General features: G+C 41.7%; 1 protein-coding gene across 1 annotated transcript in view; it reads right to left on the reverse strand.

The window, feature by feature from the left end:
- The window catches only part of DNAAF9 (dynein axonemal assembly factor 9), a 74,072-nt gene extending 58,732 nt beyond the window's left edge, over positions 1 to 15,340 (reverse strand). The window contains exons 1-2 of the mRNA XM_009098157.4: positions 15,258 to 15,340; positions 3,824 to 3,903 (exon numbers count right to left, since the gene is read on the reverse strand). Coding sequence (XP_009096405.2) covers positions 3,824 to 3,903; positions 15,258 to 15,340 — 163 coding nt within the window. The remainder of the gene's footprint in view (positions 1 to 3,823; positions 3,904 to 15,257) is intronic.
- Between the last annotated feature and the right edge of the window lie 750 nt (positions 15,341 to 16,090).

The following is a 16,090-nucleotide window of genomic DNA, read 5'->3' on the forward strand; positions in this document are numbered from 1 at the left end:
GTTTTCAAAATTGTAAAATTTTAAGAGTAATAAAATAGTTATAAAAATAGTAATTAAAAAATTAGAGCAATAAGAATTTGGACAATCTGAGTTAGGACAATAAAGCAAAGAATTGTGGATCTCTACAGATGCTTCCTGGGCACTAAGCCCCAAAAAGTAGAGCTCTCTAAAAAAGGATTAACCCTTAAAAGCAATAGCCTGTTCCATGTGCACGTATCTCACACATGATGCAAACATTCCTTTCAAACTCAGGATTTTTTTGTTTATTGTCAACTTCCCCCCGTTCATCTTGTAAATCAATTGCCTTGGTTCCCTGGAGCCTGGGCCTTCCCAACAAGAAGACAACAATTCTTTTCTTGGAATCCTGTTGTATTTCCATCCAGAGAGGACAACGAGAAAAATTCCTTGGTTATCTTTTCCATGTCTTGGGTCAGTTAAAAGAAAGTACCTTACATCACATCGTTTCTATTTTAATATTATGCTATAGCCTAAAAACTCTATTTACCACACTACTTAAAAGAGATTAATACAACATAACTTCCTAACATAACCATTTTAATATTTGCAAAGAGCCAATCATAAAATATGCATTTTTCACAAAAGCTTTCTGGCCAAATGCAGGGGGAAATTTGTCTGCTGGCTAAGATCAAATGGGAGTGAGACACCCTGGGATGGAAAATGCACCTGGGGACAGCAGGAGGGAGAGGATGGAGGGAATGGACATTCACCTTCAGATATTGGCCCAAAAGCAACAGAATTCTGGAAAATAATCCTTCAAATAGTCTCTGTTTGGAAAGGGAATGGGATAAACAATCAGAACAATGTGCTAAAGGTTCTCAGAATGTGGGAGAAACCCCAGCAGGGAGAGCTCAGTGTGGGATGGAGATAATGGAGAAAAAATAACCTAAAAAAGATGATGTGAACATTATCTTTCTTGGTTCTGTTCACATATTGCTGTTTTGTTCATAAAAAATCTAGATTATTTATTTAGATCATATATTATATAAATATTTAAATACATTATATAAATTATATTATACTTTATGTATTTAGATTATATATAACCAAAATATACAATATACAATATTTAATGTATAATATACCACACATAATATACCATATTTATATCATCTATATTATAATTATATGTATTATATATTACATATTTCAATTACATATATAATATAATATATTTTATATACCATACCATATATACTATATATTTCCATATAGTATATATGGAAATATTATATATTATATATTCTGATTATATAATTGTATAATACTATCATATATCTTGTATTTTGTATAATGTTATCATTTCATATGTTATGTACTAGATATTTAGATTCTAGATATACTATATATTTATATAGTATATAAAATATATTATCTAAATAAATAATCTAGATTATTTATAATCTAAAAAAGCAATATGTGAACAGAACCAAAGTAAAATAAATCTTTACTGGAATGGCCTTGAAAGTATCCCCAGACTCTTAGAGGAAAATAGAAAATAAATATCAATATTTGCAAAATCAGCTCAGCTGAGGTGAATGGTGAAAGAGTTGAATCCACAATCAGAGCAGCTACAGCTCCAGGAGTTACAGACACCCCCTGCTCACAGCACATCCCCAGAAATCACTGAACCAGGAGCAGGGAAGATGCCAAGGAGCACCATTATCATAGGAAATAATTTACAGTAGAATTTAGGCAGATCAGTTTGAACAGCAGCACAGCTGAGACATGACAGCTTTTCAAAGCCACTTGACATGCCAACCTCCAAATTCCATTTTCCTGTCAGTTGTGAGGCCTTTTCTCCCCAGCAAAGAAAGCAGGAATGTTACCATGCAAGCCCTTCAAAATCAGGTTAGAGGATTCCTTTTAAAAACCAGTAGAACTCCATTTAAATACTTCTATCAACAGTGGGTCAGTTCTCATCTCTCTCTGGGATCTCACAATGCTGGGTTCAATTTCAGTACAAATATTAATGAATTTGAAGTGAAGCTGTGGAAGTTTATTCTGGTTTTATCTCCCAGCCCAGTATGAAACTGAAGTTGAGGTGAGAGAACTCCATTAACTGCAGGCCATTAAAAGCAGCCAAGTGAAACAGAACATAAAAAAACCTCAGTTGTGAGTATCCACTTTCCACACAAGCCAGGAGGATGTAAAACTACATGGGTTTTGTCATCAGAAGCCCATGTTTGATGACAGATTTAATGCATTTACAACAGTGACATGCCTGTTTCATGGAAGTTATGCCAGAAATTCTGCAGGCTACAGGAGCCAGGCCAGAGCAGACAAGAGTCCCATTGTGGGTGCTGAGAGATCAGGGCAAAGCACAAATCTCCCAACAAAACACACCTCCCATATTTCCATACCACAAGAGCTTATTTATTAAGAGGTATGTTCTTCTGAAGAGAATGAAATCCTCCACACAACCCTGAGGATTACACAAAGCAATTCCTCTGCTTTCCTTAAAGCTGGGCCGTGTTTTCAGTGACTGCTCCTTACCTGGGACTGCCTGCAGTCTCAGAGTTAATAATAATTAAGAAATACTGCAGTGTCACCAGTTAACATGTTTTATGGAATTAAATGAGCAGCAAATGCAAAACCCAGGGAGTTTATCCTGCATGATTCAGTTTCACTGGAAGGCTGACACAGTGACCTCACAGAGCTTCTGGCTGTCCAGTTCCTACTTAGAGACTTAACCTCCTACCCCAGAGAATGCAGGGTCATGCTGTACAGTTAACACTGACTAGAAGAGAATGTTATCTACTATAAATTATTATCTATTTATAAATTAGTATCTATTATAAATCAGCTTTTATATATATATATATATATATATATATATATATATATATATATATATGTATATGTGTGTGTGTCATAATACGACATGGAATGAATGACACTCACATGCTGAGATATTTAAGGTAAAAAAGGCAAATTTATTTCTGGCCCTTGATATTTATAGAATTCCCAAATGACTACGGATTGGAGGATGGAATTGCTACCTCTCTAACCACACTGATAAACCAACAGTCCATCAATTCACTCCTCTTCTAGAAAGGAATGCAAAACAATCATTATTTGCATGAAAAGTCTGTGAGAAACTCCATTACAAAAATGTAAACATTGGAAGGCTTAGAAGAACTTTAGAAGAAAATGGTGACATCTATATATCTATTTATAAATTTTATTCTGTGGTACAGTAAATGAGCTTTAAGTTCTCTTGCAACATCATTAAAAAACAGAATAAAACCCCCCAAAAAACCAGACTGTGGTATCACTTCCTACACAGAGCTTCTTTAGGGCTACATCAGATTTCTGCTATTTAACTGCAATATATTATTTAAACAATTACTCCTCAGTTCTTTCCTCTAAGCACTCAAGTTTTCAATCACAATGTCTGCATTTTTCCTTTAAGATCTTGACACTGATTATATCCCATGAAACAAGAGTCAATGAAATGTTATTATAGCAATACAAAACCCCTGTTATTGTCCCACAGCACACTTGCACGTGCACCTTTATTTCTGCTGCTCTTTTCTCCCAGTCCCAGAAGAAATAAAACACTGAAACCACATGAATTTTATGTGCCAACATTTAACTCCTTACTGCTTTCCAGATTTCTTAGGCTACTCTTTAAAATTCTTTGCCCAAAATTAGTAAATAGAATGAAGAATTGTTTAGGGAGAAGAGAATGTAACATCAACTGAGAAACCAGGCTGGGCTTGGAGCAGCAAGATGAATTTCTCCTTTCTGAAACTGGTGGTATCTTTATCAGCATAATGAGAACAAAAATTGTAACACTAACCTAAAATGCAGAGGATTCCATCAGGCTGAGATTTGCTGCTCTGTGTCAGAATACTCTGAATATTTCGGAGGCGGCTGCAGCTGAAAAAAAATAAAAAAAGAGAATTTGTCCTCAAGGTCACTGCTGTGAAATGTCAAACTGGGAGGCTGAAGAGCTGACCCAGCTTTGTTTTCTTTGTTACAGAAAGTAAATAAACACACTTCAAGTTGGGTTTTTTTTTCCTTGAGATATGGACCTTAAATCAAGCCATTCCTGATTATTTTTGCCCACTAAAAGATGAAGTCCACAGCTCTGAGAGAAGGCAGGAATTTTAACTATTCCTTTAACTCATGAGCTCTGTTAATCTCCAACCTCCAAAAATTGCTGCTCAGGTTTGCTCTCACCTGGCCAGCAGAAATTCCTTCTCCTACCAGAAAAGAAAAAAACAAAGTAACATCAGAAGGGACCACAGGCGCACCAATATCACAACAGGAGTTTGGGGAAGAGTTTTGGCACCTCCAGGAGAATCAATAAGGTTGGAAAAGACCTCCAAGATCATCAATTCAAACATTAAAGAGAAATGAAACAATGCCAAGTATTGCTGAGATTTTTTTACCATAAAAATTGTTTCTTATATAAATTTTAATTCAGCTGTGCAATATTTATCTTTAAACCAGGCAAAAATTCCATCTGCAACAGCCAGACAGATTTTTTTTTCTAATCAGAGTGAATAGTTCATTATATAAATTTTAATTCAGTTGCCCAATATGCATCTCTCAGCCACACAGAGAGCAACACAATTTGTGCTTCCAGGCACCATTCTGGGAGTTTGTTTAAATGCAGATAAAAGACAAGAAATTTCACTGTTGATATTACTGAATGGATTTCTTGTTTATAGACTTGTTTATAGAACTATGAGCTGTGCAGCTCCAGGAAACAAATGTCTCTCACAGAAACACTCAAACAGAGCTAAATTTATGAGCAGTTCAAACAAACAATAAAGTAAGATCAAATATTTCTATGTTCAGCATTGCTTTAGCCAAGTAAAAAAGCAAATAGGTCTTTTCAGCAATACTACAATTATTATGCTCTACTTTCTCTGAAAGAAAGAATGGACATGAAAGGTTTCCATTATGGCAAATCTGAGTGAAATTCAAACATCAGTGATAAAGGACAGACAACACTTCATTTGGAGATACTTCCATGGGAAGCACAAAGTCACTGCAGTCCCCAGCAGTAATTCTGCCCCTTTTAGGTCAAATGGTTCAGTTCTGAATCCTCAATTGTTCTTTTTACCTGGAATATTTCAATTTCTATTGGATGGATGGATGGATGGATGGATGGATGGATGGATGGATGGATGGATGGATGGATGGATGGATGGATGGATGGATGGATGGATGGATGGATGGATGGATGGAGGGATGGATGGATGGATGGACAGAGATGGATGGATGGATGGATGGATGGATGATGGGTGGATGGGTGGATGGGTGGATGGGTGGATGGGTGGATGGGTGGATGGAGGGATGGATGGATGGATGGACAGAGATGGATGGATGGATGGATGGATGAGGGATGGATGGGTGGATGGGTGGATGGATGGATGGATGGATGGATGGATGGATGGATGGATGGATGGATGGATGGATGGATGGATGGATGGATGGGTGGATGGATGGATGGATGGATGGATGGGTGGGTGGATGGGTGGATGGATGGATGGGTGGATGGGTGGATGGGTGGATGGGTGGATGGGTGGGTGGGTGGGTGGATGGGTGGGTGGATGGGTGGATGGGTGGATGGGTGGATGGGTGGATGGATGGATGGATGGATGGATGGAGGGATGGATGGATGGATGGATGGATGGATGGATGGCTGGATGGATGGATGGATGGATGGCTGGATGGATGGATGGATGGATGGATGGATGGATGGATGGATGGATGGATGGATGGATGGATGGATGGATGGATGGATGGATGGATGGATGGGTGGATGGGTGGATGGGTGGATGGGTGGATGGGTGGATGGGTGGACGGATATTGTGATCCACTCTTAGATAAGGAAACAGAAATTAAAGCCACTGATAAGAGCAAAGACTTCATCAGGTACAGTCAGATGTTTGCCCACATGGGTGATGCCAGGAAATCCACACTGAACTTTATGCTGCACATTTAAACAACTACTAATTATTCATTCTTTCAAACCTCACCTAAACCTGAACCTCACAGCTGCACAAAATTAAGGTTTTGTATCTTATTCTGGAAAATTTCCATCCCATCATTAAAGAGGAGCCCAGAGCAGCTGGCTGACAGATGATTCACTCCAAGCTATTCTGAGCTCATCTTTTTATACTTCCCATCTCACGAGATAGAGAGCAGAAAAAAATCCCCAGACTCTTCACTGTGGGCACAAATTGGACTTATTTCATTTGTTGGTATGGAAACAGCTACACAAATTACACAAGTCCACAGTTATTTGAGGAGCAGCTGCAGGATTGCTGGAGCCTCTGTGAAAAAAAAACCAAAAACATGAAAGCAACTTTTTGTACAAAGCTGTCCATAAGTGAAATCCTTCTCAAAATGCTTCTTGACCTGCTGCAAAGGAATTGTCTCCATGATTTCTGAGAGGAGCTGAAGGTCAAATTAGGAAAAAGCAGGTCCAAGGACTTCTGCACTGACACAGTAAGCAGCTGCCAGAATGATTTTAATAAAACATTTTCCATATCAGAGGATGCATGTTCCTGTTCCTGCTCAAAGTGAGGAAAGAAACAGTCAACAGGAAAAATGCTGAGGGCACAAGAAGGAGATTTTCCTTCAGCTCCTCAAAAACAAAATGCAGTAATTCTTTTGCTGCTCATGGTAAACTGTGAAGGCAAATTTAATTCTCCAGACAAAAACAGGTTTTTAAGGCTCTGTAACATTTTTAGAACTTCTTATGCATCATAAACAGAGCAGCATCTTGATTTTCCCACTATTTTTTTCCCTACCTGTACTGACCACTTACAGAAAAATGGTTAGAACTGAATTTGACAAAGAACAATTATGGAAACCCATGGGGAAAGACTTCTTCCATTTTATTAAAAACCATTACCTATGAAACAAGGTTAGCTATTCCTAAGATATTTAAATTTTAATTTCAAAGCCTTCCACGAAAGAGTGACCCAATAAAACACATTTATTATTTAAAAGAAGCAGTGTTAATGAGAAGTGCAGGAAGATCAGAGCACAGAAAGCAAAATAAATGAGGTTTTTGTCTTCTTGAGCTCTGGGGAAGTATTTTCTGATCAGATCAAGTGCTGGGTAGAAAAAGGAAGAACAAGAGGGGGAGGAGAACCCTCACAGGTTGGGCATTTCCTTATTTTAAGTTTTCAGGTTAGCAATTTTACTCTCCTCAAATCACTTTCATTATTTTTCAAATAAATTATAACTTTGGTGCAGCCCTTAAAAATACCTAAAGATCTCAGATTAAACTGCTAAAACATTTCTGCCAGGTAAATCTGGATGTCAGTGCTGTGTGTCCTGACATAAAATGTGTAATTTGCACAGAGCTAATTATACATTCATTATTTCACAGTAAGATGTTATATCCAATAAAGATAATTTAATTCTCAATATTAAACAGACATTTAGCAGAATATTTTTCCTAGCCTTATTTAAAAAGTGAGAGAATGAGAGAATTCTTTGAAAAAGCTCCTTCACAGAAAAATTTTCAATGTCATTTCAAGTGAAGATAAATCATTATATTCAAAGGCTGACACTAAACACAGAAGACTTGTGTGCCTGAAGAAAGATGCCATTCAGAAATAGGGAAGAGAATAATTAAAATTCTTACAACATGCTTTTAAACAATACAGCCTAAACTGTGTATAAAGTCAGAGAGGGGAAAATAAAGGCATTTTCTTGGATTTCCCATTAAACAGTCATCTGCCAAAAACAAAAAGACTGTCCTGGGAACAAAAATCCATGACTTTTCCCATCTCCAAAACAAGCACTCCTTTTCATTTTGCTCCAGCAGCACAAATTCAAACAGAAACAACAACCTCCACAGCAACCTTGGGATGCTTCCCTACAAGTTGTGGCTCTGCATCCACCATCTACATAAGCACAGTTAAACCTAAATAACCTGCTGCTGAAACCAAAACTACAGGTGTGTTTGGAAACACCGTCCTAAGGAAGCTCCAAAATCCTGGATTCCAACAAGATTTGGGCAAGACAAGAGCTGGAAGTTATTTATGCACCTATGAGGCAACTTCTGGAGCAGGTAAGATGTTGAAATAGGTGAAGTGGGAATTTTTGCACCACTTTTGAGCAGAAGCTGAGATTTCTCTGTGGGTTTAAGGCAGGATAAAATCTCCTGGTGCTGCAAGGAACAGTCTCAGCCTCCTCACCCCCTTTCTGTCTGCACTAACGATCTGGAAGCCATGTGTCAGGTCAGATCAGCTTATGGATCCAAACAACCTCCAGCCCAGGAATTAAAAAGAAAATAATGCTTTCAAAGAGCAGCAGGCTGACCTGACTGCTGATGAAGGCAGGTCAAAAAGCAAAGCCACATTTTGGGGTGACATCTGGCAATAAAGCGTGCTTGGGCCAATTAAGGAACTGTACCTTGAGGTACTTGATATTCCACTAATCTTGGACTAGAGCCAGGAAAAAAAAGGGGGAGATAATTGACAATCATTAACTTCTAAGAATTAGTGCTCATCTGTTCACGTCTTCACACTAATTATGCAAAGTACCTCGCTTTACAACAGCCAGCCTGTCACAGCTTGGTAACAGACACGGCGCTGCAAGGCACGTCTGTTGGCAAATAAAGAGAATATTAACAACTGTGCCTTTCTCAACCACAAAGAACAAATCCATTTCCTCAAGAAAGCCACATGGTGCTTGAATTTCCATCTTGTTTCTTCTCCCACAATGCTTTTTCCCCTGGCTGCTGGCTGGATTTAAACAGACTGCAAGCTGCCTTTTCTTGACGTGGTAATCCAAAACTGAGGCAGCATTGATCCCTGCTGGATTCCTGGATGCTGGGAATTTGAAATTTCTGTGCTGAAGGGCACAGACCCACTAGAAAATATTCTATTTGACCTAATAATGTGGAGAAGACTTCAAAAATTGACTGACAGCACTGAGATTATGGGTGTGTAGTTTGATTAGAAGTGTGTAATATATAATAAAATATGTAATATATAATATATAACATAGAATATAGAATATAATATGTAATATATAATAAAAATGTATAAAATATAAAAATATAATGTATAATATATTATAAATAATGTATAGTATATAATATGAAATATATAATATATAATGTATAATATATTATATAATATATAATGTGTAATATATAATATATTAGACATAATATATATTATATAATGTATAATGTATAATATATAACATATAATATAGAACATATATTATATATTATATGTAATAACAAGCAGGAAAACTTAGAGTTTAATGTTTTAGAATCTAGTAATATATATATAGATATAGATATAGATATAGATATAGATATAGATATAGATATAGATATAGATATAGATATAGATATAGATATAGATATAGATATATAGATATATATATATAGATATATATATAAAAACAAGATGGAGTTTTTAGGGCAATGGCTGGTTGTTTTTCCTCACTTTCTCCTCCAGGGGTTGGGTGGTATTTTGTAATTGGACAGAAAAATCCACATTGTGGGACATGAGTGATTAGTTATTGGGTTAAAAGTGACAATAATTTAGGTGTCATTTCTTATTTGGATAGTTTGGCCTTAAAAGACCTTGTAAAAAGAGAGTTAGCCATTTTATGCCCTGTTAGTAGAATGCTGTAGAACTCATGACTTGTAATATAAATAAGAAATAATAAATGTGAGCCTGAACACAAAATACCATCTGAAGTGCCTTCAATCCCCACCTTGACAGAGGCAGGAAAAGAAGCTGAGAATCCCCAGACTGGGATTCCTGTTGGATTGCCAACTTCCAGTGGATTCCCAGTTCCCAGAGGATCCCCACAGCCTGGCAGGGCTGGATTCCTAATTCCCAGTGGATTCCCAATTCCCAGAGGATCCCCACAGCCTGGCAGGGCTGGATTCCTAATTCCCAGTGGATTCCCAATTCCCAGAGGATCCCCACAGCCTGGCAGGGCTGGATTCCTAATTCCCAGTGGATTCCCAATTCCCAGAGGATCCCCACAGCCTGGCAGGGCTGGATTCCTAATTCCCAGTGGATTCCCAATTCCCAGAGGATCCCCACAGCCTGGCAGGGCTGGATTCCCAATTCCCAGAGGATTCCCAATTCCCAGAGGATCCCCACAGCCTGGCAGGGCTGGATTCCCAATTCCCAGAGGATTCCCAATTCCCAGTGGATTCCCAATTCCCAGAGGATTCCCAGTTCCCAGAGGATCCCCACAGCCTGGCAGGGCTGGATTCCCAATTCCCAGAGGATTCCCAGTTCCCAGAGGATCCCCACAGCCTGGCAGGGCTGGATTCCCAATTCCCAGTGGATTCCCAATTCCCAGTGGATTCCCAATTCCCAGAGGATTCCCAGTTCCCAGAGGATCCCCACAGCCTGGCAGGGCTGGATTCCCAATTCCCAGTGGATTCCCAATTCCCAGTGGATTCCCAATTCCCAGAGGATTCCCAGTTCCCAGAGGATCCCCACAGCCTGGCAGGCTGCAGCTGTTTCCCTGTGCCCATTTCAGCTGACCAAGGCTGGCATTTCGCTGCTTTCCCTGTGTTTCACCTCCTCTCGGAAGATGTTTCACTCCTCCCCCACAAAGGCTTGGCAACCCTAAAAACCCCCACGTGGCCGAGGCTGGATGGATGGCATGGAAAATCAGAGATATCCCCACATTAGAAGAAATCCTCACCTTGAATAGATCCTACCAAAGTCAACGGTTTTACCATTACCAGCCTGATTTACCACAAATAAATAAATTAAATTAAATTATAAATCACGGTTGATCTTTTTTTCCTTAAGTAAGTCTCACTTCTTGTGAACTCGCTGTTCAGTTTCTATTTTAGTCCCTGAAAAATCAAGTTTATATTTCTTGGGTCTTTTGTTGACCTCATGATTTCTATCAGAAATGTTTGCTTGTATTAAGAATCCAGGATTTTCCTGGATTTCCCACAGTCTGACATTATCCCCACTTTACTGGGTAAGAAAACAGACACCAGAAGTCAGACTGAGCTAAATTCAAACAAACAAACAATTTCATTGATTCCAAAATAACTCTTTCACTGCTTGGTACAAGACAACATTCACCCACCTTAAAATAGATGTCAATTTTCCACCTATTTTACAAATTTCTCTACAGTGAGCATAGGGATATTGACTATAAACAGGAGATCAAGTAATTTTTTAGGAACAGTGAAAAAAATAAAAACTGGACAGAGATAAATAAATTTTAACTTTGTGTGCATTTTTCAGGACCAAATCTCAACCTTAAGTGGACAAGAATATTGCAATTCTGTAATCCAAACAAGCACATGGGAACAAGCCAGAATCTCTCCTTACTAAACATCTGGAAGTGCCTGATGTCATTCTGCACAATCACAAACTTTTTGAGGATATTTATAAATGATGGGTTGCCCATCAGTCAGACCCTCAGCCTCGATGTTCTCTCTCTTTAACAGGCTGAATGACAAAAACCATGTCTGTATTTTCATTTTCTTATGTCGCAGCACATTAAGGAGAGCATCAACTATTCCCTTCCAAAAATATTATCAGCTGAGAAAATGACAATAATTGAAAAAGTGACAAAGAGCAGCAGCTCCAGGGTGATTATTCTGCCCTCACTCACTCTGTGATTAAAGGACTGGGCACTGCCTGGCACTTGGGCAGAAATCAAAGCTGATTTTCAGTGCCTCAAGACTAAATTCACCTTCAGGGCTCATTCCTGGGCCAGAACCTCTGCAGCCACGTGGCCACAAAGCTCCAAATCAGATGCTGAGATGATGACAAAGGGAGAATTCCAGCTGAAAGGTTCACACCACAGCTCTGCTCCTCTCCCTGGCAAATTTCCCTTCTTCCTCCTCTCTATTCCCATCAACCAAACGGCTGCACACCCCTCAATTCTCACTGTAGCAGATCCTAAACATTCTTATTTCCCTAAGGTGGCACAAAATCATCCATATTCAAGGAATGAGTGTTGTTTCTCTTTTTTTCCTCCTGTACTTCAAGTTAAATCAGCTCTCTCTTTGCATTGCTAAAATACAGCACATTCCTTAAAAAAAATAAAAATTAATAATTCCAGTGCAACTGTGCTCTTACAAAATCCTGAACCTCAGCAGAATTACATAAGGAACACACAGGCACAGAAAAATTTGTTAATCTTTCATCACAGGCAAGTCCCCTACAAAAACTGGTTGGGAAAGCACAACAACTCTCTTTGGTCCCATGCTCCCAAATACCCCAGTCATGGAAAAAAAAAAAAATTTAAAAAAAAAAAAAAGCCACATATTTAACCAGGATGTGATTAACAACAGAACAGTTCAGAGCAGGAGAATGTTAAGCAAAGAGGAAGAGACAACAGAAAAATTAACCCAAGGACTCATTCTGCATTTCCCCACATGGAGACATGGTGAGAACTCATCTGTTTTATGTTACCAGCATGGATACTGAATAATGAGGATTTGCTTCCTCTGTTTTACATAAAGGTAATTCAGACTGGGTGGGGGCAGAGTGCTCTGAAATAGAACAAATCTGCATTGACTTTCTGATGCAGATATGTAAAACAAGCACTTCTTAGGAATTTTGTTCAGAAATGCCTGCATTCACAAGGAAAACACTCATTCCCCACCAAACACAGGCACAGGAAAGATGACATCACCCCCCAAAAAAACTTCCCCTTTTTTGGGCTGCACTCCTCTCTCACTTAAGGGATTTTTTCTTTCTATTTCCAAACCCATTCTTTACTTGTTACAATGCTGAGGGTCGCCAGCTCCCAAGGTGCCACATGGCAGACCAAAACTCTCAAGTATGTGGAAGAACTCCAGGAATTATCTCTGCCTCTTTCTCTAGTCTTTATATAGTCTGAAGAATTTTTCCATTCCTGTTTGGGAACTCAGGGGCAGCGGGGGGAGGGTAACAGATTGTTTTGTTTTAAGTTATTTTTATTAACTGCCTGCTATCTGCTGACTGCCTGGGAAATTTATTGCAAACACTGGCCTCCATCTGGCCTGACAATAAAAAAATTTAAAAAAAAGAACTGCACAAGAATGAATGTTAAGGAGGAAAAAAAAAAATTAACAGATGACATGGCTGCTACAAATGCACCAAATTACAGTTGCTGGCTGCATCTCCCAGTGGAGCTCAAAAGCTTGCAGATGTTCAGAGAGTCTGAATGTTCTCATGACAACTCTAAAACAGGGTCTCAGATTACAAAAATCACTCAGGAAGAGGAAGGCTTGAGTGGAAACCATTTTCTCTTTCAGCATTTTTTTTTAACCATCTTGGCATTTCGTTACCCATCATGAATTTTTAGATACTTCACAGCTCTAAAGAAATACTAAGCTCTTGCTAAAAAATTAATATTCATTTATTCAGTGAAAAAAAATATTTGAAAAGGTCACTTTTCCTTCTGCCTTATTTTCAATTCAGAAAGGGAGAGAGGGAACATAACCAGTCATGTTCACGTGTTTCAAGCAAGCAGAACAACCTCCATTTCTCTCTCACTGCAGAATTCCTCCTTTCACTGGCAAATCATCCAAAAAGTGAAAATGCTTTTGTTCCCTTGTACTTAAGATAAAAAGCTGCTTGGTTTTGGTGTTTGTTTGTTTTTTAATTGAAAATCTCCAGCAAGCACAGAGCCAGGTAGCTTGGCCAAGTGTTTGTCTGCAATTCACGTGCAAGGTCTCCCTTCCCTGATTATCTGGCTTCCCACTGCTGAATACTTCCATGTATTGTGCTGGAACTATTGAAAGCATCAAGCACTTCAGTTCCTGGGTTGTCCTTTGTGGTCCCATAAAACAGAATCATGGAATCATTTTGGCTGGAAAAGCTCTACAAGACCATCGAGGCCAACTGTTACCCCAGCACTGCCAAAGCCACCATTAAACCTCGTCACTGAGCACCACAAAAATGGTTTTTAACTGCCTTTTAAATACCTGGAGACTCTACCACTGCCCTGGGCAGCCTGTTTCAGTGCTGGACAACCCTCCCAGCAGAGAAATATTTCTTACATCCAACCTAAACCTCTCCTGGCACACCTTGAGGCCATTTCCTCTATTCAAACCATTTAAATAATGGGTTGCAGCATCACACACATGGGTGCACCTTAAGTCTCCAAAAGGAAACAGAGCTCTGGCAAGCTAAGGATACCTGAGCTGACACCTGAGCTCCCACAGAGCCAATGTCACCATCTCACATGTCCCCACACCCCAGCTCCTGTCAAGCCCTACCCAACATATTTTCAGAGCTCAGGAAATTTTATTACCTTTGTATCCACAAACCCCCCATACAAATACAACCTCTTCTTTCTCTCCATAATCCCTCAGCCCCTCCCAAACCTCAGCTATTCCTACCCTAAAATTCACTTTTCCTGCCTTTCACAAGCCCTTTTTTTTTTTTTATTTTATTGCCAAGATAGCCCAGGCTGACCTCTCCCAAGTCAGTCCCAGGTTTATCCCCTACAGAAGCACAACCCCGAAGCCACTCTGTGCACAGCAGCCCCGCTCCAAGCCCCAGGGATGTCCTGCTGCTCCTCACCCACACACCTCCTCCAGCAGGACTCGCCTCTGACAATCCCTCCATCCACAAGGTCACATCAGGCCCCTGTCTGCCGGCCTGTACCTCCCTCCCGGTAGCCACCTGCCAAATCTACCTGTCCCCAGCATGGCCAATCCTTTCCTTCTCATTCCCAGCCCCTCACACGCAGCTCCACCCCCCCAAAATCCCTTTAATGATCCCAAATCCGACCGCAACACCCGCACAGCTCAGTGCCGAGGCACGCCGGAAAACCTCTCCTTGATGCCCCATCCCTTCTGTCCCACCCCCATCCTTCCCACCCCAAAGCCTCCAATAGGTGTTAAACCTATTGTACCCCAAATCAGCCCCCTCAGCTCTGCGAACACCCCAAATTCTCCCAAGTCGAACCCCTCAAGACCCCATCCTAAGGCTTAAACCCTCTCCCCAACCCCTCTATTCCAGCGCACTTCAGCGCCTCCAAAGCGCTGCGCCCCCATCCCTCGCACCCCAACGCCCCCAAACAAGCGTTTAACGCTATTTCCTCCACGAGCAGCGCCCCGGCTGTGAAAACCTCAGCTGCTCGCACACCAAATTCCTTCTCAATTCATCAAAACCCTCCACAGCCCCCCTTCAGCGCCCCTCCAAGAGACCCACCCCGCTCACCCCTTCCCCACCCCACCGCTTCTGCAGCGCAGCCCTGCCGCTGGCTGTCACCCCTCTCCTCGCCTTCCCCGCTGTCCCCTGCGGTACCTGACGAAGGGCCCCGGGGCTCGGGGCCGGGGCCGGTGCCGCGGGGGCGGCGGGAGGAGAGCGGAGCGGCCGCACAGCGCCATGGCGACCGCGATGCGCCCGAGCGCCGGGGCGGCTCCGACACTGCGGCCCTGCGCCCCGCCCCGCGCCGCGCGCACCACTCGGCCAGGGGGGGAAAGAATATGGCACACCCGCTCCGCTACCGCCGCTCCCAGCTTTTCTGTCCGCCCAGGATTTATCCCGAGTTTTAACTTCTCTCGCGGGAAGTGAGGTTGGGAATTCTTGGATACCAGCCCTAGCTTGGAGTAAACATAGCGGGCATGAGGTTGATCACCCCTTCGTCAGGAATGGGCTCGTCCAAGTCCAGCCCCCTGCTCACACACCCCTCACACCCCCCCCCCCCGCTCGCTCTTGGGCGCGTCCAGCCCCCACCGCTGCTGATGTCCCCCCCCAGAATGGGGGGTGGGCTCGTCCGATGCCAGGGAGTCCCCGGGAAGGGGGGGGATGGACAAGGGACCCCTGAGACCCCCTGAGACCCCAGAGAGGGGGGACAAGGGGACCCCTGAGACCCCCGGGAGGGGGGACAAGGGACCCCTGAGACCCCGGGGAGGGGGACAAGGGACCCCTGAGACCCCCTGAGACCGTAGGGAGGGGGGACAAGGGGACCCCTGAGACCCCAGGGAGGGGGACAAGGGACCCCTGAGACCCCCTGAGACCCCAGAGAGGGGGCACAAGGGAACCCCTGAGACCCCGGGGAGGGGGGACAAGAGACCCCTGAGACCGTGGGGAGGGGTACAAGGGACCCCTGAGACCCCCTGAGACCCCGGGGAGGG

Source organism: Serinus canaria, chromosome 4 (assembly GCF_022539315.1).
Source record: "Serinus canaria isolate serCan28SL12 chromosome 4, serCan2020, whole genome shotgun sequence".
NCBI classification, from domain to species: Eukaryota; Metazoa; Chordata; class Aves; order Passeriformes; family Fringillidae; genus Serinus; species Serinus canaria.